This window comes from Cornus florida, unplaced genomic scaffold (assembly GCF_030987335.1).
Source record: "Cornus florida cultivar Cherokee Brave unplaced genomic scaffold, ASM3098733v1 CherokeeBrave_3.0.0_Hap2_Chr08, whole genome shotgun sequence".
Taxonomy (NCBI): domain Eukaryota; kingdom Viridiplantae; phylum Streptophyta; class Magnoliopsida; order Cornales; family Cornaceae; genus Cornus; species Cornus florida.
The window spans coordinates 12,122,910-12,147,806 of record NW_026775578.1 but is presented as its reverse complement, the minus strand read 5'-3'; the positions used below and the strand labels follow the sequence as shown (position 1 = coordinate 12,147,806).

At 38.8% G+C, this 24,897-nt stretch overlaps 1 protein-coding gene across 2 annotated transcripts; it reads right to left on the bottom strand.

Annotated features, from left to right (window-relative positions):
- Positions 1-2,460: 2,460 nt before the first annotated feature.
- LOC132269397 (methylsterol monooxygenase 2-2-like) lies at positions 2,461-24,380 on the bottom strand. Of its 2 annotated transcripts, none has more exons than XM_059770578.1 (7): positions 24,132-24,380; positions 22,305-22,442; positions 5,139-5,284; positions 4,824-4,943; positions 4,509-4,721; positions 4,327-4,407; positions 2,461-2,879 (listed from the first exon to the last, which is right to left on the bottom strand). In XM_059770578.1, exons 1-7 carry the CDS (start codon positions 24,159-24,161, stop codon positions 2,798-2,800), a joined length of 810 nt encoding a protein of 269 aa, XP_059626561.1. In that variant the 5' UTR covers positions 24,162-24,380; the 3' UTR covers positions 2,461-2,797. The 2 variants fall into 2 exon arrangements, with proteins under 2 accessions (XP_059626561.1, XP_059626562.1); XM_059770579.1 differs by having other exon boundaries at positions 22,305-22,360; positions 24,132-24,375.
- Positions 24,381-24,897: the final 517 nt, after the last annotated feature.

The following is a 24,897-nucleotide window of genomic DNA, read 5'->3' as shown; positions in this document are numbered from 1 at the left end:
TAAAAAAAAAGGTGTATTGGGCACGCAGTTTAAGATTTGATGAAAGAACTGGTATAGGATTGAATTTAGTTTATCACTTTGATCTATCAAATTGGTTCAAAATAATTTATCTACTAATTTCTTTTGATTAATGGACATCTTTAAACTCAGTAAAATGGTTTGATGGTTTAAGGTTGATTGAAAATTGTAGTTTAAGATGTCGGAGAACAGTGTGATTTAATGGGAGGGTTTGTGGTTAGGAAACAGCTTCTTTATAGGTATTATTTAAAAATTTTAAGAAAATTATAGAAACTAGTAGAATAAATATATAAAAATCCCTAGCAATAATATTCTACAGAACTCTTGATTCATGATTCCCAACTATGCAATTCATCAAAAGTGCATTTTGGACAAATAAACACCTAAGCAAAATAATTTATATCTAGGCACATCTCAAGAACCTGTTTGGATACAGCTCTTATGATCTTATCAGTGGATTGTTAGAGAGTGTGTGTGTGTGTGTATATATAGAAGAATTTGCCTCCTAATTGTTGTTTAAATTTAACTTGTATTAAAAATAAAAAAAAATAAAAAAAAAACCTTCAAAACTTATTAAGAAAATGAGTTAAAATTTGATAATATTATACATTAATATATCTTGTTAATTAAATATAAACTTGTGACCCCACCATGCGATCCTACCAAGATGTATATTTTATGAGCTGACCTTTCGTGAATGTAGAATTCGACTGACACTGCATTTTGTTGTGAATTGTGCATCTGTTGGAATTTTATCAGCGTCTGCGGATTGTTGGAGCTCTGTTGTAGATGTTGTAGATTTTATCAGAGACTGTGCTTGTATACTAGTTTCACGTGATTTTATTATCGTTGGTGGAGAAATAGACGTGGATAGGCGGTGTTTCATTATTATTGGTGCTTCTTTGTAGCAGATGTTGTAGATTTTATCAGAGATTGCGCTATAATTGTGTTGTAACTTGTGCTTCTGTTAGGACTTTCATTAGTTGTTGTATACTGGTTTCACGTGATTTTATTATCGTTGGTGGAGAGATAGATGTGGATAGGCTGTGTTTCATTATTATTGGTGCTGGTCTGTTGCAGATGTTGTAGATTTTATCGGAGATTGCGCTATAATTGTGTTGTAACTTGTGCTTCCGTTAGGACTTTCATCAGTTGTTGTATACTAGTTTCACGTTATTTTACTATTGTTGGTGGAGAAATAGACGTGGATAGGCGGTGTTTCATTATTATTGGTGCGTCTGGCGACTGAGATTGGGTATGCATTTTAAAGAAAGGTGTATCGTGCACGTAGTTTAAAGATTGATGAAAGCACTGGTATATGATTGAATTTAGTTCATCACTTCGATCTATCCAATTTGCTTGGATGATTTAAGCTCACTAAAATGGTTGGATAGTTTAAGGTTGATACAAAATTGTAGTTTAAGATGACGAAGAACAGTGTGATTTAATGGGAGGGTTTGCGGTTAGGAAAGAGCTTATTTATAGGTATTATCTAAATTTTTTAAGAAAATTAAAAAAAATTAGTAGAATAAATTTATAAAAATCCCTAGCAATAATATTCTATAGAACTCTTGATTCATGATTTCCAGCTATGCAATTTATCAAAAGCGCATTTTGGACAAATAAATACCTAAGCAAAATAATTTATATCTAGGCACATCTCAAGAAGCTGTTTGGATACAGCTCTTATGATCTTATCAGTGAATTGTTAGTGTTTATGTGTGTGTGTGTGTATAGAAGAATTTGCCTCCTAATTGTTGTTTAAATTTAACTTGTATTAAGAAAAAAAAAAAAACCTTCAAAACTTATTAAGAAAATGATATTCATTGGAAGATCAATTGCGTTACATTGATTAATTTTAGAATGTATTTTACGCTATCAGTTTTTGACTGAAATGAAAAATATTTAACGTAAGTACTGGTTCGTACCGTTTCGTTGCGTGTTAAGAGGCGGTGCCATCTGATTTTGGTCTGAAAATTTTTATTGGGGGCAATAGAAGTTGGGAGCTATACCTAGTTCTTCTGTTTGGGAGTCTTCTATGATTTGGGCAGTAAAAGTTTGTGTTTGGTTCATTGTCAAGTGAGATTTAGGCCTTTTTTTTTTTTTTTTCATTGATTAACCTAATGTCGGAGCATTTTACCCATAATTTTATAAATGTAGAAAATGTACTTGATAAATTATGTGTATAAATTTTACTTCATAAATTTTTCCTTGGTTACCTATGGTCACTTTTGTCACTTGAAATAGACATCACTTACCTCTTTTGTTTTGTTAATCCAAGGAAAGAAAGAGAAACGAGTCCTCATTTTGTTTGGTTGAATGGAAGGAAACCGGTATAGGTAGGCACTTCCGCCCTTTTTTTGGTAGCCTTGGCATATTTTTACATTTGATACTATTTCAAATTATTTCAACACTATGACCGTAATAATTTTAGATTTAGGCTTAACAAAGTAATCTAAGTAGATAATCAAACGGTAAAATGTTATTTTATATAATATGGAATGGGCTATTGCTTCTTTCCCTCCCCTCTTTCACCTATTTTTGAAAGGATGAAAGGAGGTGGGCCCAGAGGGTTGCTGGAATCCCCCTTCTTCCTCTCCCATCCCTTCTTCCAACCAAACAACGGAATCACTTCCTTTCTCTCATCCTCCATTCAATCCAAACAAACCGCATTTCCATATTAGAGAGACAAGATCAACAAATAAACACACACTACATGATGATAAGGGCCTGTGATGTTAAAGAAATCAAAAGGATTCCTTCTTCAATTGTACCGTTTTCATTGTCGCTTGTTCACATCTTCATTCCCGCTGCTCTTTAGCACCTTCAATTTTCTGTAGCCTTTATCAGTACCGAATATCCTGACAAAGTAGTGGTCAGTAAACAGATGTTGAATATTTTATGCTACCTTTTGAGCATGCTTGTTAACCATTAGACATTTTAGATTATGAATTGGATTCAACAGCCAAACAACTCTAAGAAAGTTAAAACTATATACAACCACCCGAATCTGGATATGGGGAAATATCGACAAAAAATTGCACATCTATTGTATGATAGGATCAAGCTTCGGTTGAAAAATCTTGAACCAAAATATTTAAGTTGGTCTCAGGTTGAGGCTTCGAGCAACCGAGACCCAAGCTAGTATCTTCTTACAGTACATGTATATATAAACCCATTAGTATTAACCATAAAATCATGTGGACATTTAGGCATATGTTATAAATCATACAGTTAAAATTACAAATAAAATAAGGTCTCAAAAAGAATATTTGGTGACCAATTTATGAGTTTGAAGTTGTTTTGGATATATCTTATAATGATAATTTATTCAGTAAAGCATACTCTACAGTACATTGACCTATAGACATTTATAGAAGACGGTGCTGTACACAACCAAAAGATCATAGCTAGCTTGTTTAAATGCTTGGGTTGGATTTTGGTTGGCTTTCAACTGACCAACTTGCCTAACCAACCAAACCAAAATTCATCCTAACCACAACTCAAATATACAAATCTCTCAAGGAACATATCCCTAAGTTTGATTAACAAACCTGGATCCTATCCCAACATGAGTATGATGAGGTACCCTATTAATCTTTTGCAGTGGAAATGTCGAGAAAATAGGTAAGTTTACAAATGGCAGGTGTAAAAAAAGGATGATAGAACCCTTCAAACAGTAATGCCAAACCCAACCATCAAGGGCACGGTAAAGTTGGCTGTATTACCCAATTAGCCTGCTTTATTGCCATTCCTATCATGTTAGTACTGGTGGCTTATACTTTGCCCACAGCAATGCTCAGTTCAACTTCAACAAGAAAAGGTGAATTTCAACTTCATGCAAAGAAAATCCTGCGACTAAGGTACTACTGATATGACAATCCATATCTAAATTCCAAAAACTAAGTTCCTCTTGTAATTTCTCATAGATATCTCTCACTCTCTATATGTGTGTGTGCATATATATCTCTTTTCCTTCTCCGGTAGGGAATGGGGTAACACCCCCCCACCCCCCCCAAGAACCTTTAGTTGGGTAAGAGTCACATATTTTCATTCACGTAAGCAAATTGATTAGACGGAACAGTTTTTTTAATGGAATCTTCTGTTAGTCCCAAAATTATAATTGTAATTTTCTTTCTGGTAAATGCCATCCTCACCGAAGTCAAAAGAAGTTACAGAAAAAGACAAATGATACAAATGTGCATGCGTATTCATTAGCATGACTCGGAAATATCATAGAACCCGTTCTAATTTATATTCCAAAGCCAGAATGTTAACTCTTTAAAGCAGCATTTACCAAAATCTTACCAGTCCATGTGGACAAAAGTTGATGAGTAGTTGCCAGACTTTGTATAGAGCAGTCGATGATGATAGTCATGAAAATCAGCACTACAAAATTAATGAAGCAAATTTTAGACAAACAGGTAAAATGGACATATATGACAAAACAGGTTGCTAAGAAACGAGAGAGAAGATATGTATATGCTCACCCCCCATATAAAGGCAAGTAATTTGAGAGGCTCCATGGGAAATGATAACCACAATGTGCCTCAACCGTCTCCAGAACTCTAAGAACCATCCACACCCACAAGGTTATCAAATGAGGCCCGGTGATGGCAGGACCAATAATTGTAGCAAAACCAAGGAACAGTATTTCAGCCGGGTGAGCATATTCAGACGTAAGTCCAAATGGTGTTGCATACCTGTAGATATGATAAACACATTGAAATGAACACAAAGGCAAGGAAAAATAACATATTCTAAAAAATGCGTAAATTTTATAAGCAAATGATGTTCTCACTTACTCATGATGGACACTGTGAACATGTTTGTACAGCCATTTTGTATGTAAAAGCCTGTGTCCCCAGTAGAATACAAAATCCTCCAGGATGAAGTAGAATAAAATCTGAGTTGAAGCTACTCTCCTGCTCAACCAATAGGTTCTCAAAATCACTCCAAAAACAGGATGTATGCTTTGTAAAACATGAAAAAGGTAATACTGTACAACAATTTAATGGAATTAAAGAGTAATTTTATGTAGTTAAAAAATAATAAAAAAATATCATTCATATTAATGTCAGGAAAAATACGCTTCAGTACATAAAGAACCTGAAAAGTACCAGGATGGCAACGGGAGACTACTTCGCATGCCCATGTATCTGAACACGGGATAAGAAACAATCATAACCGGCAAGTTGACACCAAAATGATACAGCAGCAGGCGAGTGATACATTTCTCCTGAGCTGTATAGGTGTTATTTTTCGTCTGCGTTAAACCAAAAATCAATAAGAACATTAACTATTATACATTCCGCAAGATAAGATCAAAATTAGCATTCTTGAATGCATCTGAGAGAATGAAAATGTCCATTGGCACAAATAAGAAACCATGAAACTTTTTGGCTTTAAATTATTAGCCAAAGACAAGGGGTGGAGCTGTTAGGATATGTGTGCCCTAGCATAGCAAATTCTAATTTTGGATTGTAAAAGTCATGATTCCTTATCTGAATATTATTATTAAAGCATTATACAATTGCTGAATGAAATGTATTATTTTTCGATTCATTATGGAATTGATTGTGTCCACTTGATTACAAGATATATTTATATATGTATGTAATGGCAATTAATACTATGTTATAAATTAGTAATCATAAATGGTTCAAAGTCGGTAATTATGGATGGACATTTAATTAATTAAGAATTGAACCGAGTCCACGATAGATTGAGATATATTGCGAGAGCTGTCGTATGCAATTGCTCTCTATCACAGTCATGGCTTTTGACTCTCAAGCATGAGAGAAGTATAGACTCTTTTATTAATTAATAATTACTTTGATTTGTTCGGCGGATACCTCGGGATCCTTAGATCGACACTTTGGGTAGTTATGTAATTAATAGTTAGAGGTCTATATTCTCAATATTTGCATCAGTGCTATTTGTATTTATTTTGTTTTGATTATGGTTGATCACAAATTAAATTCGAAGGCCTTCGTATGTTTTAGACAAATGTTTTCTATATATATTTATTTAATAAATTATTATTTTTGTCAAATAAATATTTTATTGTGATTGAGCCGGAAATAATCAAAGGTAACAAAATAATTATATTAATTATGTTGTCAGATTGATGGCTTTAATTATCCGATAAATAATTAAGCATAGAGGGGTCAAAGTGCAACGTTGACTTAGAGGTTATTTACTATTTAATTGGAGTGCAATTAATTTCTTTTAGTGGAGTAGAAATTAATTTATGAATTAATTGAATTGGGTCTATGGTTTAATGGACCGGACCAACTATTAATTTATAGGAGCCAAGAAAATAGTAAGCCCAAAAGGATTCTCACCAATAGCCCAAGTTGATATTGGAGTTCTGTTAAAATTGAGAAAGTTGATTTAGAGATGGAGAATGATTTATTGTTTCCTTATTCTTATTTTTATTTTGCCTATATATACATGGGTCCATGTATATTTTAGGGACGACTTTTAGAACAAGAAAAATGAATACACTTTCTCTCTCTAGATTTTAGGGTTTGTTTTCTCTTCTAAAGGAGGTTACCACAAGTCTAGATTCCAAAGTCATTCATCAAGGCATATTGGTGATTCCTAAAGGGAAGATTATAATCAAGAAGAAGGAGAAAGGATCTTGCTAAAGGTATCTACAATAAGTGAGAACGTTCACTTTAGAGGAAAGATTAAAAGGTTTAGACCTTTGATGTAAGTATTCAATCTGTTTATTGAATCATACATCATCTTTTATTTGTTTTTGCATAAAACTTGTCTCTATATGATGAATCAAGATCCATGATTGCAAATCCCTCAAAAGTTTTTAAAAACTTACACGTTTTCCAACAGTGGTATCAGAGCATGGTTTGATTCATTACTAGAGATCATGTGTTTTTCAAAATCATCTTCATGGATCCAAATTATATATACATATATATATTTATTGATGTATGTTGATGTATGATTTATTATATTGATATATATTGATACATGATAATGTATGTATAATTATGAATGGATGATGATGTGTGTTTGGGCCATGGATGAAGCTTATAGGTATATTGAATGTAATTTTATCTTTAGATGAATGTAATTAAGGCTTTGATTTAGCCGTTTGAAAATTCAATGATGTAATTTAATTTTTTCCATTGTATTTCAAATTGTAAGTATTTATTAAAGCTATGTAATCTTCATCAAATGATGCTATGAAGCTTCAAGAGAGTCCGAAAAGGTTAAATAATGCTTCAGTAATTTTCTGGAATTTTTTCGAATTTTTCAGAATTTTCTGGAATTTTTTTGAGGATTAATTTAATTTTCTAGGAATTTTTCTGATTTTTCTGGAATTTCTCGGCGTTTTTCCGGTGGCCGGAGCATCGCCAGCGGCGAGAAAAGGCGTCGGAGGAGGCTGGAATCACATGTGATGCAGGTAAGGTGAGCCTGGCGCATGTTCCTCACGCGCCAGGAAGTGACATACTAAAGACTTGCTAGCGCGTGGATCTCACGCGCCAGCCAAGCATGTTTTCTTCTCCACGCGCGTGGAGGCGCGTCCCACGCGCCCCAGGCACGTGCCTTGACTTGCCAGCTTCCCAAGGCGCGTGCCAGCGCATATGGGGTCCTCGGGGCTCGTTCCAGGCAGCGTTTTGTTTCTCCTAACGCGTACAAGCTTCCTATGGGTGTTTACAAACTGTTGAAGGACGCCAATACAGCAAGAATAGTGTTTAAATGTTAAAAGCTGTATCTATTGGCCATTTATATTGCTTCTGTCTGTTATTTAATTATTTATGTAATGCATGGACTAATTTAATGCTGATTATAATTGTTCATGCATTGGATCCATGATTTTTTATCTAAATGGCTTGATTTATATTAATTAAATTATGAAAATAAATTGGATTAGATTGCTAATTAATTTGAGGGCATTCATTGGGAAACGGAAAATTATTTTTGTAAATTATTTTTTTGCCTCAAATTAAATATTAGTGAATCATTTAAAATCCATATATTTTCTAAATTTAATTGGATTAAAATCAAGGCGTTTTGCATGCATTAAATCATGAATTGAAAATCCTAGTTATATATGATTAAAAATTGAATGGGAGCGGAAATTTTTATACATTACCCCATGGCCTTCGTAATTATAACCATTGTGATTAGATCTTTAAAAATAAGGCTCCACGCATGATTTAAAGAGTCTAGATTACAAGAATGGTTGTCTCACGAAAATATATTTATTAAATGACCATTATAGTTAGATCTTTAAAAATAAGGCCCTACGCATGATTTAAAGAGTCTAAGTTATTAATGGCAATATATTTAATATTTGATTTTTCGTTGGAGCATTAATTACGTTATACACTCAATCTAAAATCAATAGTATTAGCTCCCCAACGGAGTGGTCTATACTAGGTGATTTTAGAAAGGCTAAATCTAATCGGGAATTATTTCATATATAGATAAGGCATTGTCTAAAGAGATATGGAAATAATGAGTTGTTCTCGTTAATAAGTAATAATGAATTCCGCCAACCGGATAAGTTATTGGCATATTGATTGTCCAATTTTTCATGCAATGTGGTTAAGGGACCCACAATTAATTAATTATTTTATTCTTGCATGATTATTTTTATTCACTTTATTTATTGTATGAATGCTTTTATTTTTAGATTTATCATGACTAGTCTATTCAGTCCACTTGCAAACATACTAAAAGAAAATCGATTAACTGGACCTAATTATATCGATTAGAAAAGGTAACTAGATACTGTACTCACATATGAGGGGTTGAATTATGTGCTTACTATTCCCAGAGCTTCTCCACCTTTGCCTGAGGATCCTCCTGAGGAGCATGAAGGTTTTAAGAAATGGAATAAAGCAGATGAGATGACTAGGTGCTACATTCTTGCTTCACTCTCGAATGTACTCCAAAGTCAACATCTTCAATATCTCACTTCTGCAGATATCATGCTTAACCTCAAGGAAATGTTTGGGCAAATTGGTAAGAGTGCACGCCAAAATGCTATGACAAACTTGATGACCATCAAGATGGTCCAAGGTACTTCAGTTCGGGAACATGCTTTAAAAATGATTGGTTTTCTAAATGAACTGAAGATCCTTGGATGCAACTTGGATGGTGAATTTCAGGTTGACATGATTATCGCTTCATTGCCAGACTCATTTAACTCTTTTAGGGTTAATTATTCTATGAATAAGCTTAAGTACACACTCGCTGAACTTTTGAATGAGTTGGTAACCTTTGAAGGGATAATCAAAAGTAAGGGTGCATCTATCAATTACACTCAGTCTGCTGGACCATCCACTTCTAGGCCCAAGAGAAGGGGCAAGAAACAGAAGAAGGATGGTGCCAAAACTGTGGTTGTGCGAAACAAAGTAATCCAAAAGGATAAGGGAAAGAAGAAAGTGCGGGTTGAAGGCGAAGGAAACTGCTTCCATTGCGGTCAACCGGGTCACTGGAAACCTAACTACCCAACACTTCGCACGCAAGGCAAAGGAAAATGTATATTCATTGTTGAGGCATGTAATGTGGTTGAATCTATAGATTCCTGGTGCATAGATTCTGGAGCCACTAATAATGTTTGCAATTCATTGCAGGGATTCCAGGAGTCCAGAAGCCTCAATGAAGGAGAGATATACTTGCATATGGGATCTAATGCTAAGATGGAAGCTAAAGCAGTGGGAGTGGTTCATATGCAGTTTGATAGTGGGAGGAGTCTTATTTTAGAAGATTGTCTTTATGCGCCAAATGTTAGGCGCAATTTAATTTCAGTTTCTTCGTTGGTTTGCAAAAACTATATTTTTACTTTTGGAAAAAATGTTTTAATTAAATTAAATGGTTGTGTTATAACTTCTGGTGCATTGAAAGATAATCTATATGTTTTAACTCCTAGCTCATATCAAATGCAAAATTATGAATTAAATGCAACTTCATCTAGATTGAATGTTAAAAGAAAAGCAGTTTCTCTAAACTCATTGTATCATTGGCATCTACGATTGGGTCACATCAATCAAAATAAGATTCAAAGGTTGGTTAAAGAAGGTTTATTACCTTGTGAGGCAGAGGAGCCTATTGTCACGGACTTGAACCTTTTCAAGCTCCCGTGCGGCCTTAGACACTTTTAAGCCCCCTTGAAGCGCTAAGTCAGCCTACCCGAGTGTGCTAGCTTAGTGAAGACTAAGGCTAGACAAGTGTTTTGCTTACTTGGGTGTGTAGGAAGAGGTTAGGCAAGTGAGCAAGAGAGTTTGGAAATGTATAGAACTTGTATTACTTGAGAGGAGAGAATACAACTTGGTTGCTTGGTGAGGAGCAAATGAACTCCCACCTCCTATTTATAGGCCTTTGGCCTTACAAGAACATTCTAGATGTGTACAAATGTGTGGCCTAGATTTAGTATCTAGAATCCTCCAGAAATATCTACACAACTCTAGAACTATCTACTATGTACAAGACAAGTCTAGAGAATTCTAGAGAATTCTATATAACTCTAGACAAGTCTAGAAAAGGCTAGACAACTCCACACTAATCTAGAGAATTCCGGAAAGTTCCATACTTGTGTAGAGAAGTCTAGAAAGCTCCAATCCATGCAGGCTCCATGTCATCGTCTGCTGGGCGTCTGCGTGGCGCCTGCGTGGCATAGCCTCTTGGTAGCGGGGTGTGACATTCTCCCCCACCTAAGCTCGCGACGCCCTCGTCGCGTCTTCTTGCTTGAACCGCTGGATATGCTCTGCGAACTGCCATAGTGTATCCTCATGCTCCCAGCTCGCCTCGCTATCTGGCAGGTTCTTCCACTTCACTAAATACTCTGTATATTTGGGCACACCTCTCCTGCTCATCACACGATCTGCAAGGATGCAATCAACTTCCTTGTCAAAGGATGTGACAACGGCCGTGGGTGCCCTATGCGATATGCCCCGAGTAAGGTCTTCCGTGTCTTCATGATAAGGCTTGAGCATGCTGACATGGAAGACTGGATGTATCTTCAACTTGGGTGGAAGCTCCACCATGTAGGAGACCTTGCCCACCCGCTTGACGATGGGGAACGGGCCCTCGTACCTCCTTACTAGCCCCTTATGCACGCTCCGGAAGGACTTGAATTGTTGGGGTAGTAGCTTAACCATCACTTGGTCTCCCACTATGTACTCCACCCGCCTTCGCTTGGTGTCGGCCCACTTCTTCATCTTCTTTGCCGCCTTGTCAAGGTACGCCCTAGCCAAGTCGGACTGCTCATGCCACCTCTTGGCAAATTTGTAGGCCGCCGGACTCTTACCATCGCAAGTTGAAGCAATGGCGTTGGGTGTCATAGGCTGCCGTCCGGTGACAACCTCAAATGGACTGTGATTGGTAGCCTCACTCCGCTGCAAGTTGTAAGAAAACTGTGCCACCCCAAGGAGTTTGGCCCAATCTCGCTGATTAGCACTCACATAGTGCCTCAAATAAAGCTCCAGGAGAGCGTTGATGCGCTCTGTCTGCCCATCTGATTGGGGGTGGAAACTCGTAGAGAAGTTAAGATCCGTCCCCATCTTCTTGAAGAGTCCCGTCCAAAATCTACCCGTGAAACGCGGGTCTCTATCACTGACAATATTCTGCGGAACTCCCCAAAGCTTGACCACATGGTCAACAAATAACTCTGCTGCCCTCTCTGCTGTGCAGTCTGCAGGTGCGGGTATGAAGGTGGCATACTTGCTGAATCGATCTACCACCACTATAATGCTCCCGCAACCCTCTGACTTGGGTAAGCAAGTGATGAAATCCATAGAGACGCTCTCCCATGGTCTCTCTGGAATAGGCAGTGGCTCTAGTAGGCCTGCAGGATGCTGTTGCTCAATCTTATCTTGTTGGCACACAAGACAAGTCCTCACATATGTCTCCACGTCATCTCGCATCCGAGGCCAATAGTAAGAATCTTCAAGGAGTGCTAGTGTGCGCCGCATACCTGGGTGACCAGCCCATTTGGTGTCGTGGCACTCCCGTATTAGCTCCTTCCGCAAGTTGCCCCACCTGGGCACAAAGAGTCGGTCCCCCGTAGTGAGAAGTAAATCATCCCTTAGCCAAAAGCGCCGAGTCTTCCCTTCCTTAGCTAGCTGAATAAGGCTTTTGGCTAGAGGGTCATGCTGCAACCCTTCTTTGATTCGCTCCACAAGAGAGTATTGGGGCCGACTAATAGCTGCGAGCTCGGCCTTGCGACTAAGTGCGTCCGCCACAACATTGGCTTTGCCCGGCTTATATTCGAAATGGTAAGTGAACTCCGCTAGGAAGTCCTGCCAACGAGCTTGCTTGGGGCTAAGCTTCTTCTGTGTCTGGAAGTAGCTGGTGGCAACATTATCCGTCTTGATCACAAATTGTGCCCCGAGCAAGTAGTGCCTCCAAGTACGTAGGCAATGGATGACCGCCGTCATTTCTTTCTCTTGCACAGTATAGCGCCGCTCAGTGTCATTAAGCTTGCGGCTCTCGTAAGCTATAGGGTGTTCTTCCTGCATCAACACACCCCCAATAGCGAAGTCTGATGCATCCGTGTGCACCTCATATGGCTTGGAGTGGTCGGGCAAGCTAAGTACCGGCTCCTCCGTAACTGTCCTCTTCAAGTCATCAAATGCCCCCTGGCACGACTCTGTCCATCTCCAAGCACGCGCCTTCTTGAGAAGGTCTGTCAATGGGGCTGCTCTCGCCGAGTAACCCTTGATAAAGCGGCGGTAGTAGTTGACAAGCCCAAGGAATGAGCGTAGCTCTGTCACTTTAGTGGGCGGCTCCCACTCTTGAATGGCCCTCACCTTTGCCTCATCCATCATCAGCTTGCCATCCCGTATCTTATGCCCTAGGAACAACACCTCCTCTTGGGCAAATGAGCATTTCTCCATCTTCACATATAGGTCGTTCTCCCGTAGGACTTGGAAGACCGCCCTCAAGTGCTGCACGTGCTCCTCTAGAGTGGTGCTATACACAACAATATCATCCAAGTACACCACCACAAAGCGATCCAAGTAGGGATGGAAGAGCTTGTTCATCAAAGTACAAAAAGTAGCAGGTGCATTGGTGAGGCCAAACGGCATAACAAGAAACTCATAGGAGCCATACCTCGTTACACACGTAGTCTTAGGCTCATCCCCGTCCGCTATCCGCACCTGGTAGTACCCCGAGCGCAAGTCAAGCTTAGTGAAGTAGCGTGCTCCACCAAGCTGATCAAAGAGATCGGTAATGAGAGGAATGGGGTACTTGTTTTTGATAGTCACCTTGTTGAGCGCCCGGTAGTCGATGCACATGCGCAAGGACCCGTCCTTCTTCCTCTGGAACAACACCGGTGCGCCATATGGGGCCTTTGATGGTCGAATATAGCCCGCATCTAACAGTTCCTTAAGTTGCCTCCGCAACTCCTCCAACTCTGGGGGTGCCATCCGGTAGGGCACCAAAGCAGGGGGTTTAGAACCCGGTTCCAGCTCAATCTTATGATCCACCTCCCTCCTAGGTGGAAGCTTCTTGGGCAGCTCTTTAGGCATCACGTCCGTGTACTCGTCTAGCACGGCTCGTATCTCCTTAGGCACCTCTTCTTGTGGGGAAGGGACTAGCTCATCTTCGGGTGTCTCCAGTAACGTAGCAAGGTAGCTAGTCTCTCCCTTCTTGAAGCCCTTCTTGAACTGCATAGCTGACAAAGCTTGGGCTTCCAACTTGGCGCCTCGCTCCACCGGCACCATGCATGCTGTGTTGCCTTCCATAATACACATAGTGTTAGCAAAAGGAATGGGGAAGGCTCTCACCTTGTCTAAGAACTCCAACCCAAGGACTAGTTTGAAGTCGTCCATGGGTACCACCGATAGATCTATGTGGCCACCCCACTCGCCAATGCATGCTTGGACGCCGTGTGCCATGCCATGTATAGCCTTTGCCGCCGAGTTAACTGCCTTCATGGAGCCCCCTTCTTTGCTATACTTGAGGCCCAACCTCTTGGCCTCATCAAGGCTCACAAAGTTGTGGGATGCACCCGTGTCTACCAAAGCACGTGTGGGTGTCCCATTGATGCTCGCCTCCACGAACATTAGCCCTTTAGCCGCCGCCTTAGGGACTTCAGTTTTAGCCTTGATGGCATTAAGGATTTGCAGTGAACCCATCTGCGCCTCCTCCTGTTGTTGTTCTTCATAGCGGCTCGTCATGGCATTGAGGGTCTTCCGCTTTGGGCAATCTCGTACCCAATGTGGTCCATCACATATGAAGCAAGAACCCTTAGGCTTGGGTGCTCCTTCCTTGTTCTCCCTTCCCTCTTTGCCTCCATGGCCACCACCTGGCTTACGGGACCAATCCTTGTGGGGTGCAGCACCCTTGTCTCCCCCACCTTTGCCTGCATACCTCCCCTTGTCTTTGTCTTTGTCTTTTGGCTTGGACGAGGGTTCCTTCTTGGAGCTGAAATCAATAAAGGACTCCGCCTCTGCAATAGCTGTGGCAAGGTCTTGCACGTTGCGCCGCCTCAACTCCGTCTTAGCCCACAACTGCAATCCATCCATGAAGAAGAAAAGAGAGTCCTTGTCGGATAGATCCGGGATCTCAAGAGTCAAGTTAGTGAATTCCTTCACATAGTCCCGAATCGACCCAACCTGTTTTAGCCTTCGGAGTCTGCCCCTAGCTTCATCCTCGGCATTCTCAGGATAGAAATGCTTCTTAATTTCCCTAGTGAAATCAGCCCAAGTATCAATAGAGACCGTACCTTTGCCTATGTCACCATACTTTTTCCTCCACCATAGCATGGCATGGTCGGTGAGGTAGTGGGTCGCCGTGCGTATCTTGATGGTCTCATCGGTCATGCCCGTAGCCTCAAAGTATTGCTCCATGCTGAAGAGGAAGTTCTCCAACTCCCTCGCTACCCGGTTCCCACCATAGCACTTAGGCTTGGGAATATCAACCCGGGGTGCTACTACCCCCGTAGTAGCTGTGCCGGACGCCACCGCCCGTTTGCACAACGTCCAGTCCGCTCGCATTTCCTCCACTTGCTCGCGGAAAGTGCCAAGCTCCTGATCAACATAGCCACGTAGGGTGGCAAACTCCCCCAACATAAGTTCTCGAAGTGCTTGGAGCTCCTGCCGAAAGTCACCACTTAGGGCATTGAGTGACCCTTTGACAGCATTCTGGACCTCAACGTCCTCCGACTCCAGCCCATCCATGCGCTGGTGAGCATCCTCAAGCTGCTCCAACACGTTGGCTATGGACCCCTCCATCATTGCCACACGTGCCTCTAAGCCCGCCATGATGTCCTTCGACCTAGCCCTCGTCCTCACTCCGCCTGGAGGGGGATTTGTTTCCCTTCCACGTAGAGTCTCCTCTTGGGTGCCAGTCACGTCTGATAGCTCCGCCATAGCTTCCTCCACACAAGGTGTGACGCCTCACGACCTTAGCTCTGATACCAACTGTCACGGACTTGAACCTTTTCAAGCTCCCGTGCGGCCTTAGACACTTTTAAGCCCCCTTGAAGCGCTAAGTCAGCCTACCCGAGTGTGCTAGCTTAGTGAAGACTAAGGCTAGACAAGTGTTTTGCTTACTTGGGTGTGTAGGAAGAGGTTAGGCAAGTGAGCAAGAGAGTTTGGAAATGTATAGAACTTGTATTACTTGAGAAGAGAGATTACAACTTGGTTGCTTGGTGAGGAGCAAATGAACTCCCACCTCCTATTTATAGGCCTTTGGCCTTACAAGAACATTCTAGATGTGTACAAATGTGTGGCCTAGATTTAGTATCTAGAATCCTCCAGAAATATCTACACAACTCTAGAACTATCTACTGTGTACAAGACAAGTCTAGAGAATTCTAGAGAATTCTATATAACTCTAGACAAGTTTAGAAAAGGCTAGACAACTCCACACTAATCTAGAGAATTCCGGAAAGTTCCATACTTGTGTAGAGAAGTCTAGAAAGCTCCAATCCATGCAGGCTCCATGTCATCGTCTGCTGGGCGTCTGCGTGGCGCCTGCGGGGCATAGCCTCTTGGTAGCGGGGTGTGACACTATGCTAACTTGTGAATCCTGTATTGAAGGAAAGATGACTCGAAGGGCTTACTCAGCCAAAGGATATAGAGCCAAAGAACAATTAGAGTTGGTGCACACAAACGTGTGTTGTCCCATGAACACCCAAGCGAGAGGAGGGTTTGAGTACTTCATCACTTTCATTGATGATTATTCACGTTTTGGATATATTTACCTAATGCGACACAAGTCAGAAGCTTATGGAAAATTCCATGAGTTTAGGCGGAAGTGGAGCGTAGATTAGGTAAACTTATCAAAACACTTCGATCTGATCGAGGATGTGAATACCTCTTGGGGGAGTTCAAGGATCATATGGTCAATGAGGGTATTGTGCGCCAGTTATCCGCACCTGACTGCCCTCAATAGAATGGAGTGGCAGAAAGGAGAAACAGAACTTTGCTTAACATGGTTAGATCTATGATGAGTTTTGTTACATTACCTTTATCATTTTGGGGATTAGCCTTAGAATCAGCGATGTACATTTTGAACTGTGTTCCATCCAAGTCTGTTTCAGGAACACCATATGAGCTGTGGTTTGGACATAAACCTAGTTTAAATCACATGCATACATGGGGGTGTCCAGCACACGTGCGTAAGAAACAGGCAGACAAGTTGGAAGCAAGATCAGATGCATGCTTATTTGTTGGCTATCCTAAGGGCACTAGAGGTGGATTATTTTATGATCTCAGGGACAATAAGGTTATTGTCAGCACTCATGTTGTTTACTTGGAGGAGGATTATATTATGAACCACAGACCTAGTAGCCAGATAGTGTTAGAGGAGATGGTTGGCACATCAGATATACCCCCTGTGGACACATCTAATATAAATACTGAGAATGATGAGACACAAGAAATCCCTGTTGAATTACCATCATCTAGTACATCGATTCCTGCACCGGTCCTTCGGCGTAGTGGGAGGACTATTATCCAACCCGAAAAACTCACGCTTTTGGGTGAGGTCTATGAGGCCGTCCCCGATAAGCATGAGTCGGACCCAGTAAGCTATGCAGAAGCGTTGACCGATATAGATGCGAATCGTTGGAAAGATGCCATGAAATCAGAGTTGGAATCTATGTATTCTAACAAAGTCTAGGATATTGTAGAACTTCCTAATGGGGTTCAGCCCATTGGTTGTAAGTGGATCTACAAACAAAAGAGAGGAATGGATGGGAATGTTGAGACATTCAAAGCTAGACTGGTTGCCAAAGGCTTCACTCAACGTGAAGGTATTGATTATGAGGATACATTCTCACCAGTTGCAATACTTAAATCTATTCGCATTCTTTTGGCCGTTAGTGCTTATTATAACTATGAAATATGGCAGATGGATGTTAAGACGGCATTTTTAAATGGCCATCTTGATCAAGACATTTACATGAGGCAACCAGACGGTTTCGTGGTTAAAGGTCGTGAGGACTGTGTATGTAAGTTGAATAGGTCTATTTATGGACTTAAACAAGCTTCACGCACATGGAACATTTGTTTTGATCAGGCAGTCAAATTATTTGGCTTTGAACAAAACGTGTTTGCACCTTGTGTTTACAAGAAAAAACAGGGTAATGTCATCATGATTCTCGTTTTATATGTCGATGACATCTTACTCATTGGTAATGATGTAGAGGCTTTGTCATCAGTTAAAAGGTGGTTATTCAATAAATTTGAGATGAAAGATCTTGGAGAAGCAAGCTATATTCTTGGGATCAAGCTTATGCGAGATCGGGTTAAAAAGAAAATAGGCTTGTCTCAAGAGTCTTACATTGACAAAGTTCTGATCAGGTTTGGAATGGATAACTCTAAGAAAGGGTTTTTGCCATTTAGACATGGATTGACTCTTTCTAATGACCAGTCTCCCAAGACTGATAAGGAAATTGAGCAAATGAGGCGAGTACCATATTCTTCAGCAGTTGGTAGTCTCATATATGCCATGGTCTGTACCAGACCAGACATCTGCTACTCTGTAGGGATTGTCAGTAGATATCAGTCCAATCCTGAACTTGATCATTGGTCAGCTGTGAAGAATATCTTCAAATACCTTAGAAGAACTAAGAGTCTCATGCTCGTTTATGGAGGTGATGATCTGATTCCAGTCGGATATACGGATTCTGATTTTCAATCAGATCCAGATGCCAGGAGATCTACATCTGGATATGTGTTCAAGTTCAATGGAGGGGCAGTTAGTTGGAAGAGTGTCAAGCAGGGTTGTACTGCTGACTCAACCATGGAAGCAGAATACATTGCAGCCTCTGAGGCAGCAAAAGAAGCTGTTTGGTAACTTTCTAATTGAACTAGAGGTTGTGGAGCATATAGATCGGCCTACGACGCTTCATTGCGACAATAGTGCAGCTATAGCCCAAACCAAGGATCCAAAATTTCATAAAGGAACAAGACACATTCAGAGGAAACATCATGTGGTTCATGATATAGTAAAGCGAGGAGATATACTTGTGGCCAAGATTGTATCGGAATATAACCTTGCTGATCCATTCACAAAGGCTTTACCGATCAAGATGTTTGATCGTCATATGGAGAACATGGGAGTTAGATGTGATTCGAATTGGCTATAAGTGCAAGTAGGAGCTGTTAGGATATGCGTGCCCTAGTATAGCAAATTCTAATTTTGGATTGTAAAAGTCATGGTTCCTTATCTGAATATTATTATTAAAGCATTATACAATTGGTGAATGGAATGTATTATTTTTCAATTCATTATGGAATTGATTGTGTCCACTTAATTAAAAGATATATTTATATATGTATGTAATGGCAATTAATACTATGTTATAAATTAGTAATCATAAATGGTTCAAAGTTGGTAATTATGGATGGACATTTAATTAGTTAAGACTTGAACCGAGTCCACAATAGATTGAGATATATTGCGAGAGCTGTCGTATGCAATTGCTCTCTATCACAGTTATGGCTTTTGACTCTCAAGCATGAGAGAAGTATAGACTCTTTTATATATTAATAAGAACTTTGATTTGTTTGGCAGATAACTCGAGATCCTTAGATCGACTTTTTGGGTTGTTATGTAATTAATAGTTAGAGGTCTATATTCTCAATATTTGCATCAGTGCTATTTGTATTTATTTTGTTTTGATTATGGTTTATCACAAATTAAATTCGAAGGCCTTCGTATGTTTTAGACAAATGTTTTCTATATATATTTATTTAGTAAATTATTATTTTTGTCAAATAAATATTTTATTGTGATCGAGCCGGAAATAATCAAAGGTAACAAAATAATTATATTAATTATGTTGTCGGATTGATGACTTTTATTATCCGATAAATAATTAAGCATAGAGGGATCAAAGTGCAACATTGACTTAGAGGTTATTTACTATTTAATTGGAGTGCAATTAATTTCTTTTAGTGGAGTAGAAATTAATTTATGAATTAATTGAATTGGGTCTATGGTTTAATAGACCGGACCAATTATTAATTTATAAGAGCCAAGAAAATAGTAAGCCCAAAAGGATTCTCACCAATAGCCCAAGTTGATATTGGAGTTCTGTTAAAATTGAGAAAGTTGATTAGAGATGGAAAATGATTTATTATTTCTTTATTCTTATTTTTATTTTGCCTATATATACATGGGTCCATGTATATTTTAGGGACGACTTTTAGAACAAAAAAAGGAATACACTTTCTCTCTCTAGATTTTAGAGTTTGTTTTCTCTTCTAAAGGAGGCTATCACAAGCCTAGATTCCAAGGTCATTCATCAAGACATATTAGTGATTCCTAAAGGGAAGATTATAATCAAGAAGAAGGAGAAAGGATCTTGCTAAAGGGATCTACAATAAGTGAGAACATTCACTTTAGAGGAAAGATTAAAAGGTTTACTCAGACCTTTGATGTAAGTATTCAATCTGTTTATTGAATCATACATCATCTTTTATTTGTTTTTGCATAAAACTTGTCTCTATGTGATGAATCAAGATCCATGATTGCAAATCCCTTAAAAGTTTTTAAAAACTTGCACGTTTCCCAACAGGAGCTTGGGCGATTGGAGGGGTCGAGGGGTCAACCCGAGGTATATTGAAGCATGGTGAAACCAAGCTCCAACTTGATAAACTTAACTTGAACTTATTTTTCTATGGTCGGGTTAAGCTCATGGAAAACATATATTTTTCTGTGGTCGGGTTCTATGTATATGTTTTTATCCAATTGAAACTAATGCCACTTTTTCTAAAGTAAAAACAGGTAATTGTAAAATTCTGATGGAGTATCACCTATAACAGATTCAGCCAGTTACCAAATAATCTGCAGTGAGGTAACTGTTATGACCAAAAAGAAAAAAAGAAAGAAAGAAAATGAGAGAGAAATTAAGTGAGACGAGGTGCACATACATAACGCGTGCATAGGCATGGAATAAGTGACCAACATACGTGGCTGCACACGCAGCTAATAAGAGCAAGTTTTCTAATTCAAGTTTCCAACATAATTGTCCATTAAACTCAATCATCTTCCTCTAAACACTCTTTGTTCTTTAAAAATAACATTAACAAAGTAGATATACTATAATTTTAAACTATAGAAAAATTTATTCATGTCCAGTGTCCCTGGATTTTGGAATTTTGAGAAATTTGTTACTTAGACACATGCAACTTATGCATGCATCCAATTTACATACAGCTTGTGGTTCTGAGGAAGAATATAAGCTTTCTAACAATTAATGAAATCCATTTCAGTAATTACAATTAATGCATCCTTACTATTTTCTAATATTTTCTATCTGTAATTTGTGTTGAAGGGTAAGCAATGTCAAAGTATTAATTATACAGAACATACAAAAGACCTAATGAGACATCACAGATGAGGAATATGAAGACAACTATAATAAGGATGATGTGCTACTGACTGATGAGAGATGCAGTAGAAGTCATGAAGATCAAGGTAACAAGCTGATGAAGATTTGTGGAAAGGATTAAGATAGGTGTAACGGGTGGGCGCTTGCCCATTTACCCAAAGGCTCGAACTGTTAGGTAAGACTGCATACCCACCCATTTATACCCAATCTCTTTCCCATCCGATTCCGATGTGGGACAAAATGACCCTTGTTACATTCTCCCCCACCCAAACTCGCAACGCCCTCGTTGCGGTTGGGCCACCCTGCCTACCCAGGTGGACTCACCCGGACGCCTTCCGGGCCGGGCGCTTGGCGTGGCATCGGATCAAGGACTGGATTTGGCTCTGATACCAATTGTAACGGGTGGGCGCTTGCCCATTTACCCAAAAGCTCGAACTGTTAGGTAACGCTGCATACCCACCCATTTATACCCAATCTCTTTCCCATCCGATTCCGATGTGGGACAAAATGACCCTTGTTACAATAGGCCATTTAAAAATGATAACCTTAGTTAATGCTTTGGAAAAAAGACAGTGGCAGTGTGGCGCTACCAAAGAAGAGTTTGGGTTGGAGCAGCAGCGTTGAGGTTTACTCTCAATCAAGGCTGCTGCATAAGACTTTCTGCATCCATGCTTGGAAATCAATACGTATCAATGTCTTATCAAGTTTCATAATGCAGGTGTCAATCAATGCCATGGTTGACATTTAACAATCCTAGACATAAAGACATTGGCAATTAAAAATATTTAAAATGAAATTAAGATTAAGCATATACATATTGGCCTCACGCTTTTGTTTATTTTGACAATGAGATCAGTACTAGAAAAAGCTATTCAAGAGAAAAGGACCTCAAGAGAAGATATATGCAAATAGTTCGACTCTCAGAAGCCACTGATTTGTTACTAACACAAAGTTAAATTAATTGAAAAAGGGACGAGGAATTAAGCTAAGCAGTTATTTTTATAAGCTAACTTCTAAATCACCAACTAGATACATTTGTAAAATTAAGCAGCATCATAGAAAAATAGTGCATGGTTTATATCCTAAAAGACCAAAAATGAATAAGGTGCTAACTGAAAACATTACGGTTGCAAATAAAATTCTTGCCATTGTTGGAGCATTAGTTTCACGAGAGACTGTAGTCCTTTTTGTTATAAGAAGCAAGCATCAAATTGACATAGACAGAAGAAAAATACTCTCACATAAATAATAATTGGTGCCAAAGACTAAATAACTGAATGCCCAAAAAGTAAAAAAGGAAGTAAAAGAATAAAAACTCATGTTTGCACATTCTATTTCCAAGTCAATAAAATTGAACAATAAACACAGTGAAACCAGTTAATAGTTGAACTTTAATATCTCATAACATGAAGAAATTCATTATTCTAATTGAATAATGGTAGGAAGAGTATACCTGAATCTTGTACTTGCCCAGCCATCCCGCCCTTTCAAAATATATAAATGGTAGTCCTGATAAGAAAAATACACTTTCATGAAGAAAGAAACTCCCGAGACATGCCAGTTGAAAGTCACTGAAGTGACAGATTAGATACTGCATAATAACCAAATAAAAATTTAACAATATTACAACTACATTTCATAACTCATAATAATCAAGACTATATAGAGCAGGAAAACAACAGTAGAAGTAGAACATTTAAATTATGTCATCGTATCATAATCCCAAACCACAGGATAATCAACATTGCATTGAGAAACATTTCTTGCTTCCATCTAATATGCAAATGAATTATGTTCCAATGTGGATATCCCGAATAAGATTCAATGCAGGAATTTACATATTCGGAACTGTTACAAGAAGCAATTTTTTTTTCTTTTTTCTTTATTTTTAGGTGTCACCTGTGTTATATCAAAAGTATTTACAACAAAGATAAAACGGTAAACTTACACAACCAGAATTGTGCCACATCATCCATAATTCCTTCTATTCACAAAATCATCTACGAGAATAACAGGAGGAAAGAGGGAGAGATTATATGGTGACACGGAGATGGAATGGAGTATAGACACATAGCGCATGCCATTCCCCTAATACTATATGAAGGAAAGTATCCAAAAATAAATAAATTGTCTTTGAAACACAAACCCAAACAAAGAAAAGAGAAGGGGCTAGGAACAAGTACAATGATTGTTAGAGATTTTATTGTGTCTGATCTCGGAACTAATTCAACTGGCCCATGGGTCCAAAGAACTAGAGCAACACTTTTGGTACATTTACTGTGGCCTAAGGTTTTGATGCCTAAGGTTTTGATGATAAATAAGCCATCCTTATAGCCTTTTGAGTAATGCTATCAAGAGATCTTTCTCATGGCAAGGGCATGAGCACTCTATTGACTAACTACTGGATTGAGACAACTTTTGAGATATGTGAAAAGTCAAACATATCTTGTAATAAATCTCTCAATTCAATGGTCAATAAAAAGAGCTCATGACAAGAGTCATGAGTGGAATTTTTTTATGGCATTACTCTTAACCTTTTTATGCAATTTATGAGATCATTTCCACTGCCTAACCATCTAATAACAAGGTATTGTTGCAACCAATACATACTCACACAATTTTCTTATAATGGTTTAGACGTTTAGTACTCATATTTTAATCTTTTTTCTTTTAAACAAACAACAACCCCGCGCCACCGACCCCCCACCCCCCACTTCTTTTTTTTACCAATTTCAACCTGCCAATTAGTTATAGATGGAGTAGAACATTAGGAGCTATTAGTACCCAAAAAACATCTAGCAATTATGTTTCATATTAAAGCATCGTATTACTATACTGTTTAAACCCAAAAATAAAATAAAAAATAAAAACTAAACTATAATAATGAGTCCATACCCAATTTTGAAAAAGGAAAGAGAAAGTCAAGAAGTAGCTTATTCTGAATCGACTAAAGATCAATTCTAAACTGACAAGATACAACAACAATCTAACTTCACTTATAATTTCATAATTATACACCTCCAAAACTTCAAAATAAATCCAACAAAAAAGAAAATTCAATTCTGAAAACGGTGAATCAGAGAAACCTCCATATGAGTTACACACAAAGATAAATATGTATATAAATGAATGCATATACATATATTATATAGATCCAAAAGTAGCAATGATCAAATGTGGTGACAACAATTCTAGAAAAGAGAACACCAAATTTAGGGCAAGTAACTATGTATGCCAAGAAAAGGGAAATTTGAATAGTGAAGTAGCAGATTAACAATACCAGCCAGCAAGATTCAACAATCGAAGCCATTGATGTTTAAAATCAGCGACAATGAAGTTGATGGTCTTCGTCTTCGGTGGTCACTGGTCACAAAAATATGTAGAGAGAGAGAGAGAGAGAGAGAGAAGTAGTAGTAGTAGTAGTAGTAGTTACTAGAGAGAAAGCCAAGTGTTGTGAACAATATGAAGGGATGAACAGGTGCATGAGATGAGTGAGACACAGGTTCATGGGCCCTTCTATACAGAGGTGTATGCACACCGCGGCTGAGCTTACAAGGAATGCAACACGCACGTGTTACCCGAAACAATGAATCATCACACGACTTTATGGGTTTGGATCATCATCAGCTATCAAGGGGAGAAAAAGGGTTTAGAAGTTTTGTTTTTTTATTTCCTTTGGAGGGCATCGGAACTCACCTGACAGAGCCCTTCGGGACTTACCCAGGCTATAAATCGTGAATATTGTTGATGATTTCACACCTCAGCAACAAATTTAGTCGAGGGTTATAATGACAATGAACGAATTTAAACTTGTAACATGAGCGTTCTAAGGTCGTTATCTTTTCAACTCGGTCAACCCCCAGGGGCAAGGGTCTAGAAGTTATTACACGATTTTGGATTAAGTTTTGGGTCAATTACTAGTTAATACATGGAAGCAAGAAATTAAATAAAATTAATATATATTTGTATGTCAGTCAAAATGAAGGATCAAAAAATTTCCTTATCTTTACTCTCTTTCTTCAAGAAACTCCTTATTTTTACAGTAA

Coding starts and splice junctions, on each gene's coding strand:
- LOC132269397 (XM_059770578.1), bottom strand. CDS start 24,161: ATGGCTTCGATTGTTGAATCTTGCTGGCTG. Junction 4,944..5,138: donor AGTCTCCCGTTGCCATCCTG/GTACTTTTCAGG, acceptor TTGGTTGAGCAG/GAGAGTAGCTTCAACTCAGA. Junction 4,722..4,823: donor GTTCACAGTGTCCATCATGA/GTAAGTGAGAAC, acceptor TCATATCTACAG/GTATGCAACACCATTTGGAC.